At 40.9% G+C, this 13,069-nt stretch overlaps 1 protein-coding gene across 9 annotated transcripts in view; it reads left to right on the plus strand.

Moving 5' to 3' along the window:
• LTBP1 (latent transforming growth factor beta binding protein 1) overlaps positions 1 to 13,069 on the plus strand; it is a 209,251-nt gene that overhangs the window by 157,325 nt on the left and 38,857 nt on the right. For all 9 annotated transcript variants that reach the window (XM_064445906.1, XM_064445908.1, XM_064445907.1 and 6 more), the window contains 2 exons: positions 4,422 to 4,544; positions 8,157 to 8,282. In XM_064445906.1, the coding sequence (XP_064301976.1) occupies positions 4,422 to 4,544; positions 8,157 to 8,282 (249 nt within the window). The remainder of the gene's footprint in view (positions 1 to 4,421; positions 4,545 to 8,156; positions 8,283 to 13,069) is intronic.

Genomic DNA, 13,069 nt, shown 5'->3' on the forward strand with positions numbered 1-13,069 from the left:
CTGCTCTGAGTAGGCTTCAGCAGATGAGATTCCAAACATCTCTTCCAGCAGCCTGTGCCAGTGCTTTGCTGTCTTTGTGTTAGGCTTGCTTTTTTTCCAAATATGGGATGGTAATCTTCTATTGCTACAGTTTAATTTGTAGTTCTTACCTTGTCCACCTTAAACAAGAAAAGATGCTTTCTTTCCTCTCCATAGCAGAGAGGGAGATGGTGAGAGTGAGATGCATAACTGTTTCAAGCATTTTGGTTCCTTGAGCAAGAAGCCTACAAATCAACTCTGCAGAGAGAGATTTCAAATTGGTAAATGCTGTTAGCATAATTGAGCATGTGAAATTGTGAGTTAAATAATCTTGTTGTGAAGAAGAGCAATGAAATATAGAAATTAATATAAATCCATTGTAGTTGAGAACCAAAGGTTTTCCAGAACATCTCTTCAGACTAGTTTGGTGCATTTCATACAGTCCAAGAAGCCGTGGTAACTGTTGCTGCTCTCCATCACTATGCAATGGCCTGTGAGGACAGGTCCATGCTGTATCTTCATCTCTTCTTTGATCCTGTTTGAGGGCAATTTTCAAGAAAAAGTAATTTCAGAAAGCTCTCACAGCAAAGGAAGAAGAATTGGATCATGCAAGTAAAAAGGGTAAAGTTGTTCCCTCACCTCAGGGTCTTCATCTCACTCCCAAGAGTCTGTAACCAAACATACAGCTTCTCCACCCAGTACCAGAGTGGTTAATTTCTATAGAGACAGTTTGTTCACTGAAGATTTCCATAAATATTAAAAGTTCTGTGCAAAATCTATTCATCTCAAAGTGGAAAAAATTCTTCTGTGCTTGCGTTATATCCCTTCAGTATTTTCTGAAGTACAAGATATTACAGACTGCTATTTGCACCTTGGAAACTAAGTTTGAACAGACTGTGCTGTCAATAAGAAGGCTTTGCACAACTGCTTTATCCGCTATACATTAACCTTTCTTGTTTTCCTCACTTTGTGATGTAATTATTTTTTAAGGCTCTTTGAATTATTTAGTGCACATTTAGGGAACTCAGTTGACTACAGGTTTAAATCTCACATTCTCCTCTTATCAGTGGAGGTCGTCAGCTTCACAGCCAGCTTCCCATCTTCATGAAAATGGATCTCCTCCTGACAGTTCAGCAAGATGTGTGGGTGGATCACAGGGCAGAGCTTCCGCAAAGACAAAATTGCCTTGAGAAGATATCCAGCATTTCTCCACGTGATGGCCTCTGATTTTCAGACTAGCCTATTTACCTGAATGTTTCCTAACACTTCATGGAGAAAGCAGGAAAGAGGTGACAAAACCTATGGGTATAGGACAGCACAGTTGTGTGAAAGAAGAGTGGTTCAAATTCTGTCCAGTTTCTGAAAGACTCAGGGACAGTCATTTGTCACATCAGAGGATACCCAAAAATGTATCAGGCTGTAAAGCTGATGTGATTGGCAAATCACTTGCAAGAAATGTGCTTGTTTGTTTAATAAAGATTTCTTCTACTTGAGAAGTTTTCTTAAAAATGTAGCAGCTCAAGAAGCAGTTTGCTGGTTTAATTATTATACACTTGGGCAAACTTCTAGAGATATTGCAGAATTTGGCAGAATTATGCTGTGCTCGTTTTCAGCTGTGCTTTTTGCAACTCTGGCAGAAGTTTTTGTCTGGGAGCCTTTGCACAGTATTTCACTTACTTAAGAATAAAGGTAATTTGCAAATAATCGTTCTCTACATTGATGTATACATGTAGTATACATGCTCTGTATGCATTCTTGCATAGAACCCTTCAGAAAATGAGAAAGCTGGACTGAGGCCTTCGTACTTTCAGTACTGTCTGAGAGCAATAATCCATGTGTCCATTAACATTGTAAATGTCTGTATACCCTGTTATCCAAGGCTGAAGAATCTTTTCCTTCTGCAGTACCTGCAGAGACTTGCTATTATATGCTTGGAAATTAGTAGCCTTGAAGTATGTGATGATGCACAGGTGGGCTTGTATGCACAACCTTCCACTTGAAGATAGGAAGAGAGGTTACTTCCTGGTAGTCAGAAGTCTTTAAGATGCATGACCATATGCATGTTTATTTTCTTTCCGCCTTACCCTCTCATTCAGCACCTCCTGTTCTTGAGATGAAGTGACATTGAGACTTTCTGCTCTGTGTTCCTCTGAATATGAGGGAACACAAAGTGTGAGCGCACCTGAGGGTAAAAAGTATTGGCCTTGACTTAACTGACAGGAAGTATGAATTTGCACCAGCTGGACTTATGTGTAGACTGTACATCTCAAAGAACTCGATTTACTGGAAAAGAAGCGTAGGAGGCTCCAGTATTCTGCTGGGAGCCTTCATAGGTTTTGCTAGCCAAAATGCTCTAGGCATGCACCTGTAAACAATGGTAAAAAGCACTGAACATCTCAAGCATGAGTTACTGTCTGCTTTTTCTGGAGATCCTTGTGCAGCGACCATAGGACCAATTAAGAGTTGCATCAGAGAAAAGGAGATCTGCGTCCTATACAGAAAATAATGCATTTTGACTGCATTTGGCAGAAGACACCTTCTTGTTGTGCAACTTGGCATTAACTCAGCACAGGGGAATTGTTAATTTTTTTTCTTGTGCTCCTAGTCAAAATTAATTGCCATTTCAAATAAACCACAATTTATTTCAGAGTTGAAAATTGTTATAAAACGTGGTTATCAAAAGGTGTCAACTTCGTCAGCATTAAGTGCCATTTTATCTACAACAGCATTCATTTATGCAAGAAAGCTATCCCTATTTCTTATTTTTATCAAATAGATTAAATCCCAAGGATAGCCACACTCTGATATAGTGTGGGCTGTGCAGAGATAACTGTAGAAATTAGGTCGTATCCTCTTTTTTAATTATAATTGTTATTTCTTCCTGCAACACAGGAAAAAGTTACAATTCCAATCAGCTAAAATCCATGCTTAAGAAGTCAGAACAATCAAAGGCAGTGGAAAATTCCTTTGATAACTGTTTTTCAAAGGAAACTATCTGCATTATCAGAGCAATAGACACAGTAAGTTATGAGGTAGGGCAATGTGGAGGCAAGGGAAAGTTGCTTATGAGATGCTTCTTTTACTTCACAGAATCACAGAATTGTAGGGGTTGGAAGGGACCTCTGGAGATCACCTTGTCCAGCCCCCCTGCTTGAGTAGGTATATCTAGTGCAGGGGGCACAGGAATGCGTCCAGGAGGGTTTTGAATGTCTCCAGGGAAGGAAAGTCCACAACCTCCCTGGGCAGCCTGTTCCAGTGAACACTTGACTCTCTTATTTTATGTTTTCTTTTAAAAGTAGAGGCACAGTCATGAAATACATGGTGATCTTTAGCTGTAGTGAAACAAAACTATATCATCACTGGAATGTAGGCACTCGCTGAGTTAATCCTGTACCCAGAGCAGTGCTCTGTTTCCTCTGGGGAAGAAAAGACTTTGGGTGGAGACAGTGCCCATGTCCCGTTCCTGAAATATTTGATTACTTTGTACCTAGTTTGTATCCTGAAACTTGCCCTGCTGTCTGTCAGTCAGCACGTTTGTCCCATGGATGTCAGGACACTAGGGCAGGGTCTATAGGCCTGAGGCTTCGTGCTGGGAACGTGATGTATAGGCAGCTGGGAGGTAGACCCTGCGTGCCCCAACTCTGGCGCTGGATTAATGCCTTGGGTGCAGCACTGTGCAAAAGCAGCTATTCAGTTTCATGACCAAGCTGCTGAGCTGGTGAAATGGCTGTATTGCATCACGTGAACTGCCTCTGAAAAAGTAACCGTTAGCACAGCAGTACTCAGTGTGGTCCCTGTCCTGCCAAGCTTCCTGTCCGCGTGGTTGTTTTGTGAGGAGTCTCTACAGACACGTCTTGTCTTGTGACACACCAGCTATGCTTGGGCTTGCCCATACTCAGGGGACGTCTGGATTGGGTCGCTTCCGGCTCAGGGATCTCTGTGTAGTGGTCTAAACATGTCCAGAGATGCATATTGCAAACTACACATTTGCATGAGTAGGCATTTATTGCGTCTGCCTCTTCTTAAATGTACAGCTGCTTGGATTTTCTTGTTAACTGTAGTACTGTAACACCCCAGTCACCATTAAAGTAGGGGAGAGATTGGTGTAAAGGTCTGTTATGATACCTTTCATTAGAGATGGAGACAGCACCCATTAGATGTGTGTGCTAAGAATAAATTACACAAACGCAAATTTTAAAGCGCTCTAGAAATACAAGATGTTTGATGATAAGATGAAAGAAACTAAAAGGACATTCTGAAGTGTAGTAAACCTGATTTATACACACACGGAGTTATTAAATGATGTTGTAGCTTTAAGGTGCTACACTTGCAGCAAAGTGTCACTATTAAAAGTTTCATCAGTTCTTACATCATCTAATAATTCAGTTATATTTTTATTTCAGATGTTGATGAATGTCTTCAAGACAGTGATATTTGCCTTGGAGGAAGCTGCATGAATACAGACGGGTCTTACAAGTGCACTTGTCCGGATGGTTTCCAGCAGATAGCGAATAGGGGATGTCAAGGTATGAAATAGCTATAAAAAAAAAAACCTAGATCATTATTATAAATGTGCAATTTCATAAGCGTAACTTGTGATAGTCACAGATTGTGCTAAGGAAGAGAAACTCATTTCACTTAGCATTTATAGTGCTTTCTTACTCTTCTCATTTTATATTACTCTCTCTAAATATATGCTGAGAAATTATTTCAAGAGCCTGAAATCTCAGCCTTCATCACTCAAAAGAGGGTCTATGTTAGAATTAAGAGATACAGTGCTGCATTTTCCCAAATCCTGGGAACATTTATTTTGACAGAACCTTCTTTTTGTTACATTGATTCATACAAACATAGAACAATATAGTTAGTGTCAAGTCACATTAGATAAACCTCTCTCACCTCTGAAACACTTGCAGTGCTTTGTGGAGGATGGGCGGGGAGGAAGAGAATGTGTTATCTGAGGCTGAGTCAGCATTGCCAAACCAGAAAAATACTTCCTGGCTTTTAGTTCGGAACTATCCCCACTCCATGTTGGCACAACACCCAGGCATGCCTCAACTCCCTTGTGCCATCTGTTTTTATGAGATGAGAACCATGGTATTAGAGCTGGAGAGCGATAGCATGTTCGTCCTCTGAATGACTAGAGAACCAGGAGACTGGACTTTGCCTTGGCTGCTGTCTTACGCACAGTTTAGACTTGAGCTGAGAGACTGCGTTCCAGCTGACCTATGTTGAAGATCTTGTGCAACCAACAGCAAATTCCCTGTAGAAGTTCTGAGTATTTCATGTGACAGCTTTCCAACTCAGAAAACATTGCATTCAACATAGGGGAGTGCTGTATTAGACCTTGCTTTGGCAGATAAAAGAGACTTGATCACAAGCTATAAATCAGTGCCAGCTTTGATACAGCTCTGTTCTCTTCACTCCGCTATGTAAAGTAGTAGTATAGAGGCTTCATGTTTTAAATGGATAGATATGACAAAACTGAAAGCACTTATGAGCCAACTAAAGGACAGACAGTATAGACACTATTTTTAACAGAAAAATGTGAATGAAAATTGGAAATCACTTCAGGTAAGAGTGCCACACTTGAGAAGGAAGACTATCAACAATGAAAAATAACAACTTGCTATAGAGGGGATTGAAACTGCTTGAGGAATAGCCAGATCAATATCAGAACAAATGGAAAAAAGGAGGAGCTGATACAATGAATACTGATAAGTTAGAACAGCAGAGAACTGGACACAGCAAAAGAACATGAAGGGAGATCTTTGGCTAGCAGAATTAAGTATGGTTAAACTTTTTTTAGTGTGACTACTTGTCGTTAAGCTGTTACAGGATGCAATAGCAGAATTTTTGTCATAGACGGAAATCTCCAGTATATTTTCTTGTCCTGTATTTTGTAGTGGACAAAACTAGCCATACTTATATCATAAATGACGTCGTCTTTACATTTCAACAGTACCTTCAAAATATTTTAAGCAGCAGATAAACTGAGACATTTTTAAATGACTGAAAGCTAGTTCTATCAGAGTTCTGTAATAGTAAATAAAACCATAAAATTTTTGAGAGAATTCACCTGGAGAGATGAGGGACATGGTAAAAGATCCAGATAATAGGCCACTAGTGCAGACTGATCCCGATCACTCTGGGCATGAGCGCAACCAATATGCGTTTCAGTATATCCAGTTACATATTCAAGAAGGAATCTCAGTCATGCTTGTATAATAATAGACTTCCTTCTGGAGCACAGTCACTGAGAAGGATTTAGGGGTCAGAGACAGTCCCCTGAATATGAGCTTCCAGTGCAACCCTGTGGCCAGTAGGACTAATTCACTCCCCGGAAGACTGAAAAAGCAGAATACCTAGCAGGAGTAAGCAAGGTTTGTTTACCTCTATTTTGCAATGATACAACTGCTATTAGCACATTGTTCTATGCTGACATTCTGGTGCCCACAATTCAAAATGGACACCGATTAGCTGAGGAGAGTTCAGAGGTGGACCCAAAAAAGCCAGTGGCCTGGAGGAAAAAGGGTTGAATGCTTTTAAAATGCTTATTTTGTTAAAAAAAAAAAAAAGGGTGAGTTAATTATTGCCTTTATTAACTTCAGCTGAAACTGTAATTGAAAGTAGAGAGCTATTGAATTAAACTGGCAAATTTATCACAGAATGCAGTGTCTGCAAGTTGAATCTGGCTTAGACTAGAAATTAGTAACATCCATTTTGGTGAGGAGCAAAGTTGAAAAGAGTCCAAAATGTTAGAAAGTGTGCAGTTTGCTCTTTCAGATGAACTATACTCTTATTTCCCTAAGATTGTTAGTTTTGTTTTCCTGTCTCTTAATACATCATTCTACCTTGTGTAATCAGCTGGTTTTGTTTCCAGTATTTTTCTGGTGGTTTTGAGAAATTGACAGCTTAGTCTTGAGAACAGTGTGTGTCCCGAGAAGGTACTGTACTGTCCTTGTCATTACTCATCTCCCACCTTACCTGACTTTCAGAGAGCTTCAGGAGGTATGTCATTGTCTGCATATGCTATGAATTCAGAGAAGACTTGACACGTGTAGTAGATGATGTGTGAAGCCCAGCGCGCTGACCTTTCCCTGTGAACCTCATGCAGATACTACCCTTCCCCAAACTGCCTCTGTTCTCATGACTTCTGGCCGCTGGCTTAGAACGCTTATACGCAGGATAGAATCAGCCTGTATCTAAAAAAATCTATAATGGGTGTCAAGTGTCTTGAATTAATGGTATTGAAATAATAATTTCTCTAATCTGTTAAAGCTATTGTCTACTTCAATGGGTTTTGTATGGCTGTAACAATGGCCAGAATCTAAGCATTTAAAGACATGGTTAAGAATAAGAAATTCTACTATCTGTGATGATGGATTAGTTTTGTTTCTAAATTTGTGTTTGATCTCAGCATGGTATTGAAAACTTATTAAAAGGTTTCTGTAAAGCAAACCACAAAATTCAATTACCATGTGAATGGTAATTCATGTAAAAGGGGTACCTTCTTAATGAATTAATCCAGTCCTTAAGTTCTGATGGTAGGTTTTGTTGGTAAGGTGAGACATTAATTAGAAAGAAATGCTTGTTTTTCAGATTCAAAAGTGAGTTTGAAAGGCAGTGTTTGAAAAATGCTTTCCAAGTCTAAAAAAAAGCAACAATGACAAACTGTCATATTGCAACCTTTTGGGACCATTTGGCTTTAAATTATATAAAATCATTACTGGGAAGGATGCATCTCCAGATGTGCTGGTAACACATGGAACCAGATGCACAAGTTGACTGGCATGCAGCAATCGAGCAACAGTGAGATGGAGCCATCTGAGAATTCCCCTAACACAGAAGAAATATTGGCTAGTATGGGGCTTATACTGGTATCTCACAAATCACTCTCATCTCATCCCCGTCACAGAGAGTGATATATGAGAGTATGATGCAGCAGAACATGCTGATGCCTATACAGAGTTTAAGAATGATCCCAGAAGATTTGGTTGCTCTGGAAAATGAGCCACATTTCCATTGCTATTTACATAGCTGGTGGAAATAAAAGCTACTTCTAAGACTAGTTGAACTTAGGCTTAATATTAAGGGTATAATGATTTGCAAAGCTGTTAATGTCTCTGTGTTCTCAGATATCAATGAATGTGAAAGATCTGACCTCTGCTTGCCTCATGGGGAGTGTCTAAACACGGATGGTTCGTACCAGTGCATATGTGAGCGGGGCTTTTCTGTCTCTGCAGGTGGCCGAACATGTGAAGGTGAGACAAGTCACAACAGCACATTCCCATTGATTTGCTGTTATTAGTTGGGTGAGAAAAGTAGTCAGTTTGGGCCAAATCCCCAAACCCACTATTAACTCTGCAGCCTGCCGCCTAAGAGCCCTTTGTTCTTTTTCTCGTAAATGCATGGTGTGCTATGTTGCTCTTTGAATCATAACAGGAAATGTACAAAATGGGCAACGTAATGAAGTTAATGTTTGTTAGAAGCTGTGGTTTACTTTCCTTGACTTTTTAATAATTTTGCTATCTTAACATTGGATTATATTTTTTGGAACAAAAGAAATTAGTGAAAAAGAAGAAATACTAACTGAACTGTGGCAAATGATTGCAAAGGAGGAAATTATATTCTTATGTTAAGAGACATGAAACCAGTGGATATCTGTAATAATATGAAATCTACTCATAGATGGGAAGTTATTTCTATCTTGTAGCACAGGCAGAAGGAATGAATATATAGAAAATGCATGTAAAGTGGGTTCGGAACTTAAGCTTCTGATAAATTTCAAGTGCTGTAAATTTTTAGGATTGTTTAGTTTAAATATTCTTAAGTGTATTAGCAGAAAGCCTGAGCTGCCTGGATTGTTCTTGTTGCTGTGTGTGAGACAACAGAACCTTGCTTGACAAGGCTATTTTTTTTTTCTTATTTTTTAAAAAAATGTAGATGAAGCATCCATACAACAGAAGTAACTAGTGAGAAATGGTAGTAAATGGTGTCTATGATAGAACCTTAGACATTTTGAAAAGGCAGAAATGAAATGAATAGCAGTAATTATATCTTTAGAGTACTAAAGCCAGCTTACTCTTTGTAAGTGTACGCAGGTATGCTTATACACGTATTTTTCATATAAGGTTTTAAAAGCTGCTCCAGCAATACCACTGGTGAGAAACACTAATCAGGAGCCTAGAATTTAGGTGTCACTCAGGTTTTTATTGTGGTATAGCATGAGAATATACCCTGTTGCTAATGGAACACACACACTACCAGGAAAGCTAGTGATGCTGCTCTTCTGCACTGAATTTAAAAAAGGAGACTTGTGCTCAACGATACCAAGAAGATATCACAGAATCACAGGTTGGAAGGGACCTCAGGGATCATCTAGTCCAACCTTTCCAGGAAGAGCACAGTCTAGATAAGATGGCCCAGCACCCTGTCCAGACAACTCTCGAAAGTGTCCAATGTGGCCGAGTCAACCCCTTCCCTGGGGAGATTATTCCAATGGTTGACTGTCCTCACAGTGAAAAATTTCCCTCTGGTGTCCAATCAGAATCTCCCCAAGAGCATCTTGTGTCCATTCCCCCTTGTCCTCTCCATGTGACTCCATGTAAAAAGGGAGTCTCCATCATCTTTGTAGCTACCCCTTAAGTACTGGTACATGGTGATGAGATCCCCTCTGAGCCTCCTTTTCTCAAGGCTGAACAAACCCAGCTCTCCCAGCCTATCCTCGTATGGCAGGCTTCCCAGTCCTTTGATCATCTTGGTGGCCCTTCTCTGGACCCCTTCCAGCCTGGCCACATCATTTTTGTACAGCGGGGACCAGAACTGTACCCAGTACTCCAGGTGTGGCCTGACAAGCACTGACTAGAGTAGGATAATGACTTCTTTCTCTCTGCTGGTGATGCCCTTTTTGATGCAACCCAGCATCCTGTTGGCCTTCTTGGCCGCAGCAGCCACTGTTCGCTCATGTTGAGCTTCCTGTCCACCAGGACCCCCAGGTCCCTTTCCACAGAGCTGCTCTCCAGCCAGGTGGATCCCAGTCTGTGCTGCATTCCTGGATTATGTTTTCCGAGGTGCAGGACCTTACACTTGTCCTTGTTGAACTTCATAAGGTTCTTGTTGGCCCACTCTTCCAGCCTATCCAGATCTTCCTGCAGAGCAGCTCTCCCTTCTGGAGTGTCTGCTTCCCCACTCAACTTGGTGTCATCAGTGAACTTCATCAGGCTACACTTGATGCCGGTATCCAGATCACTTATAAAGATGTTGAATAACATTGGGCCCAATATCGATCCCTGGGGGACTCCGCTAGTGACAGGTTGCCAGTTTGAGAAAGAGCTGTTTACCACCACCCTCTGGGTGCGGCCTGTCAGCCAGTTCCCCACCCGCTGCACAGACCACTAGTCTAGGCCATAACACATTAATTTCTCCAGGAGGAGACTGTGGGGGACCGTATCAAAGGCCTTGGAGAAGTCCAGGTAGACAATGTCCACTGCCTGCCCCATGTCAACCAGGCAAGTCACTTCGTCATAGAAGGCCACCAGGTTTGTCAAGCACGATCTGCCCTTAATGAAGCCATGTTGGCTTTTCCCAATCACGTGCTTCATTTGACTTGTGATGGCCCTCAGGAGGATTCGTTCCATAACTTTCCCAGGGACTGAAGTAAGGCTGATGGGCCTATAGTTACCCGGATCCTCCCTCGAGCCCTTCTTGTAGATGGGGGTAACATTTGCCTTCCTCCAGTCCTCTGGGACATCCCCCGTTCTCCATGATTTCTCGAAGATTATGGAAAGCAGCCTAGCAATGATGTCAGCAAGCTCAACACCCTCAGGTGGATGTCGTCAGGGCCCATTGATTTGTGGGGGTCAAGCTCCTGTAGTAGTTCATATACTAACTCTTCCTTCACCGATGGTGGGTCGGTGTTTGGTTCAATTGGCAATTTTGTTCCCAAAGCCTGGGACCCAGCAGTGCTGGTAAAGACCAAGGTGAAGAAGGTGTTGAGGACCTCTGCCTTTTCGGCATCACTCGTGATTGATTCTCCTTTTCCATTTAACAATGGTCCTATGTTTTCCTTCTTTTTCTGCTTGTGGTTGGCATGTCTGAAGAACCCTTTCTTGTTATTTTTTATGTCTACAGCCATAGTGGCTTTGCATAGTCAGCAATACTACAGAAAACAAAAGCTCCCCTAACTGGAGGAAGAATGGCTGTTTTTATGGATGAGAGGACTGTTCAAGACAAGAAGCCTTCTGGGAAACATAATAATTCAGTAAGGGAAAAAATGGTGTGGTAGCAGTTCGGCAGGATGCATGCAGAGGAAAAGCACTGGGTGGATGATAGCTCAGTGTTAAAACCTACGGGTGGCGGATCTCAAGCATCCAAGAAGCGAGCGAGCTGTTCTCTATCCCAGATTATAGGCCAGTAAATCTTTACGTGACTGATTTTCATGGGCCGGCTCTTCTCATAGTGCACTTAGGGATAGTGAAAAGGTTCTTCAGTGGAGGAGGTATATCAAAAACTTCTGTCTGATGGTTGCATTTACTCCCCCTACTTTTACCAGAGGAAAAAGAGCATTACAGTATTATTATTTGAGCTGGGATATAACCTGCTATATAGTTAGTAATAGGATTACTAATGAAATGAAACACACTATTGGCAAGAATACTGTTATGCTGATGTAAGGAATAAGTGCTGTATATTTAAATACAGCATGACATCAAACACACTATTTGTGCTTTAGTTATTATTGATAACTTTAAAAATCTTGCAGTATTTTTGGTGCCTTTTCCTCTCTAAACATTTAGTTTACTTTGTAATCATGGCATAAGTTGAAAGAAACATTCTCTTACTGCCAAAACAAAGGCCTGGTCAAGTAGGCTAGAGAGAGCAAATCTGAATAACTCCAGTGACTGATGGACAAGGCAGTATTTTGTGATTTCAACTAATGGGGATAATTCCAAAGCATGTTCATAGACTCTTGTGGCAGCATGTATACATTTTGCCCAGTGTTTAGGAAGGATATGGTTAAATATCTTTGATTTCTCTGCAAGAAAAGTAGTAGCAGGTGTTTTGCCTCACTGTTGAGCATAGCTAAAAAAGAAAAAAAAGTGGTCACAGAAGAATGCAGCCTGCTTTTAGTCGAAACCAAACACTTTATTCCAAACCAAAGTTAGAAGAACACTTATTAACCTTGTGAAATCAAACTCTCAGAAATAAAAAAGGAACTGGCTAGAAACAGAACTGGGGGGTGGGGGGGATGGAGTTGGTGGCTTCTAATTTTAGGGGACGTACCAGGAACAATGAGCCCCTCTGTCTGGATCTCTGGCAGTTAATAAAGTAACACAGCTCCCAGGGAAGGGCTACCATCACATATGATGAAGTAGTACAAAGCTAATCTCCATTAGAACAAAAAAGCCAAACTTGTACTAAATAGAAAATGATGAATTCAGAAGATCTTATTTCCAGGACTGTGAGTAGTTTTGGAACTTTTTAATGAAGAATAAAACAACAAGTACAAAACCAGTTGACCATGCTTCACAAGTAATTGGTGGAGTGTATGGAATACAGATCAGACTTTATATTCAGCACTTGGAAAAGTATTTTAATAACTTGGCGAAGCAAGGGTACTTCTAGTCTTCTGAAGTAGCAGCACTCCTTTTCTACCACGATTAGTTTCTCCATTCTGTCATTTTAATAAAAACAACTCTAGAGTTGAAAAAATCGTTTAAGGGGAGCACTGATGGTGTCAGCTTCACGCAAAAAGGCAAGACAAAACAAAAGCGTCGGAAACAAAAGGAACATGTGACATTCCAGGTACTGAGAAAGGATGTGGCTTCCAGCCGCAGGAGCTACTGTTCTTTACACTAGGTGCCTCTGTGAATTTACTTCTAGTTAAGTGAGTGAGAATAACTGTTTATACCATCAGAGAAAGAACCTGAGGAAATTTTGCTGGATTCAGACGCCTCTCTGTACCTGGGGAGCAGATTTTCCATATCTCCAGACTGTTTTTGTACGAGTTTGACTCATTTTTTTGAAAAGTCAGGAACAACAACAACAT

Source organism: Phalacrocorax carbo, chromosome 3, assembly GCF_963921805.1.
Source record: "Phalacrocorax carbo chromosome 3, bPhaCar2.1, whole genome shotgun sequence".
In the NCBI taxonomy this organism is placed as follows: Eukaryota; Metazoa; Chordata; class Aves; order Suliformes; family Phalacrocoracidae; genus Phalacrocorax; species Phalacrocorax carbo.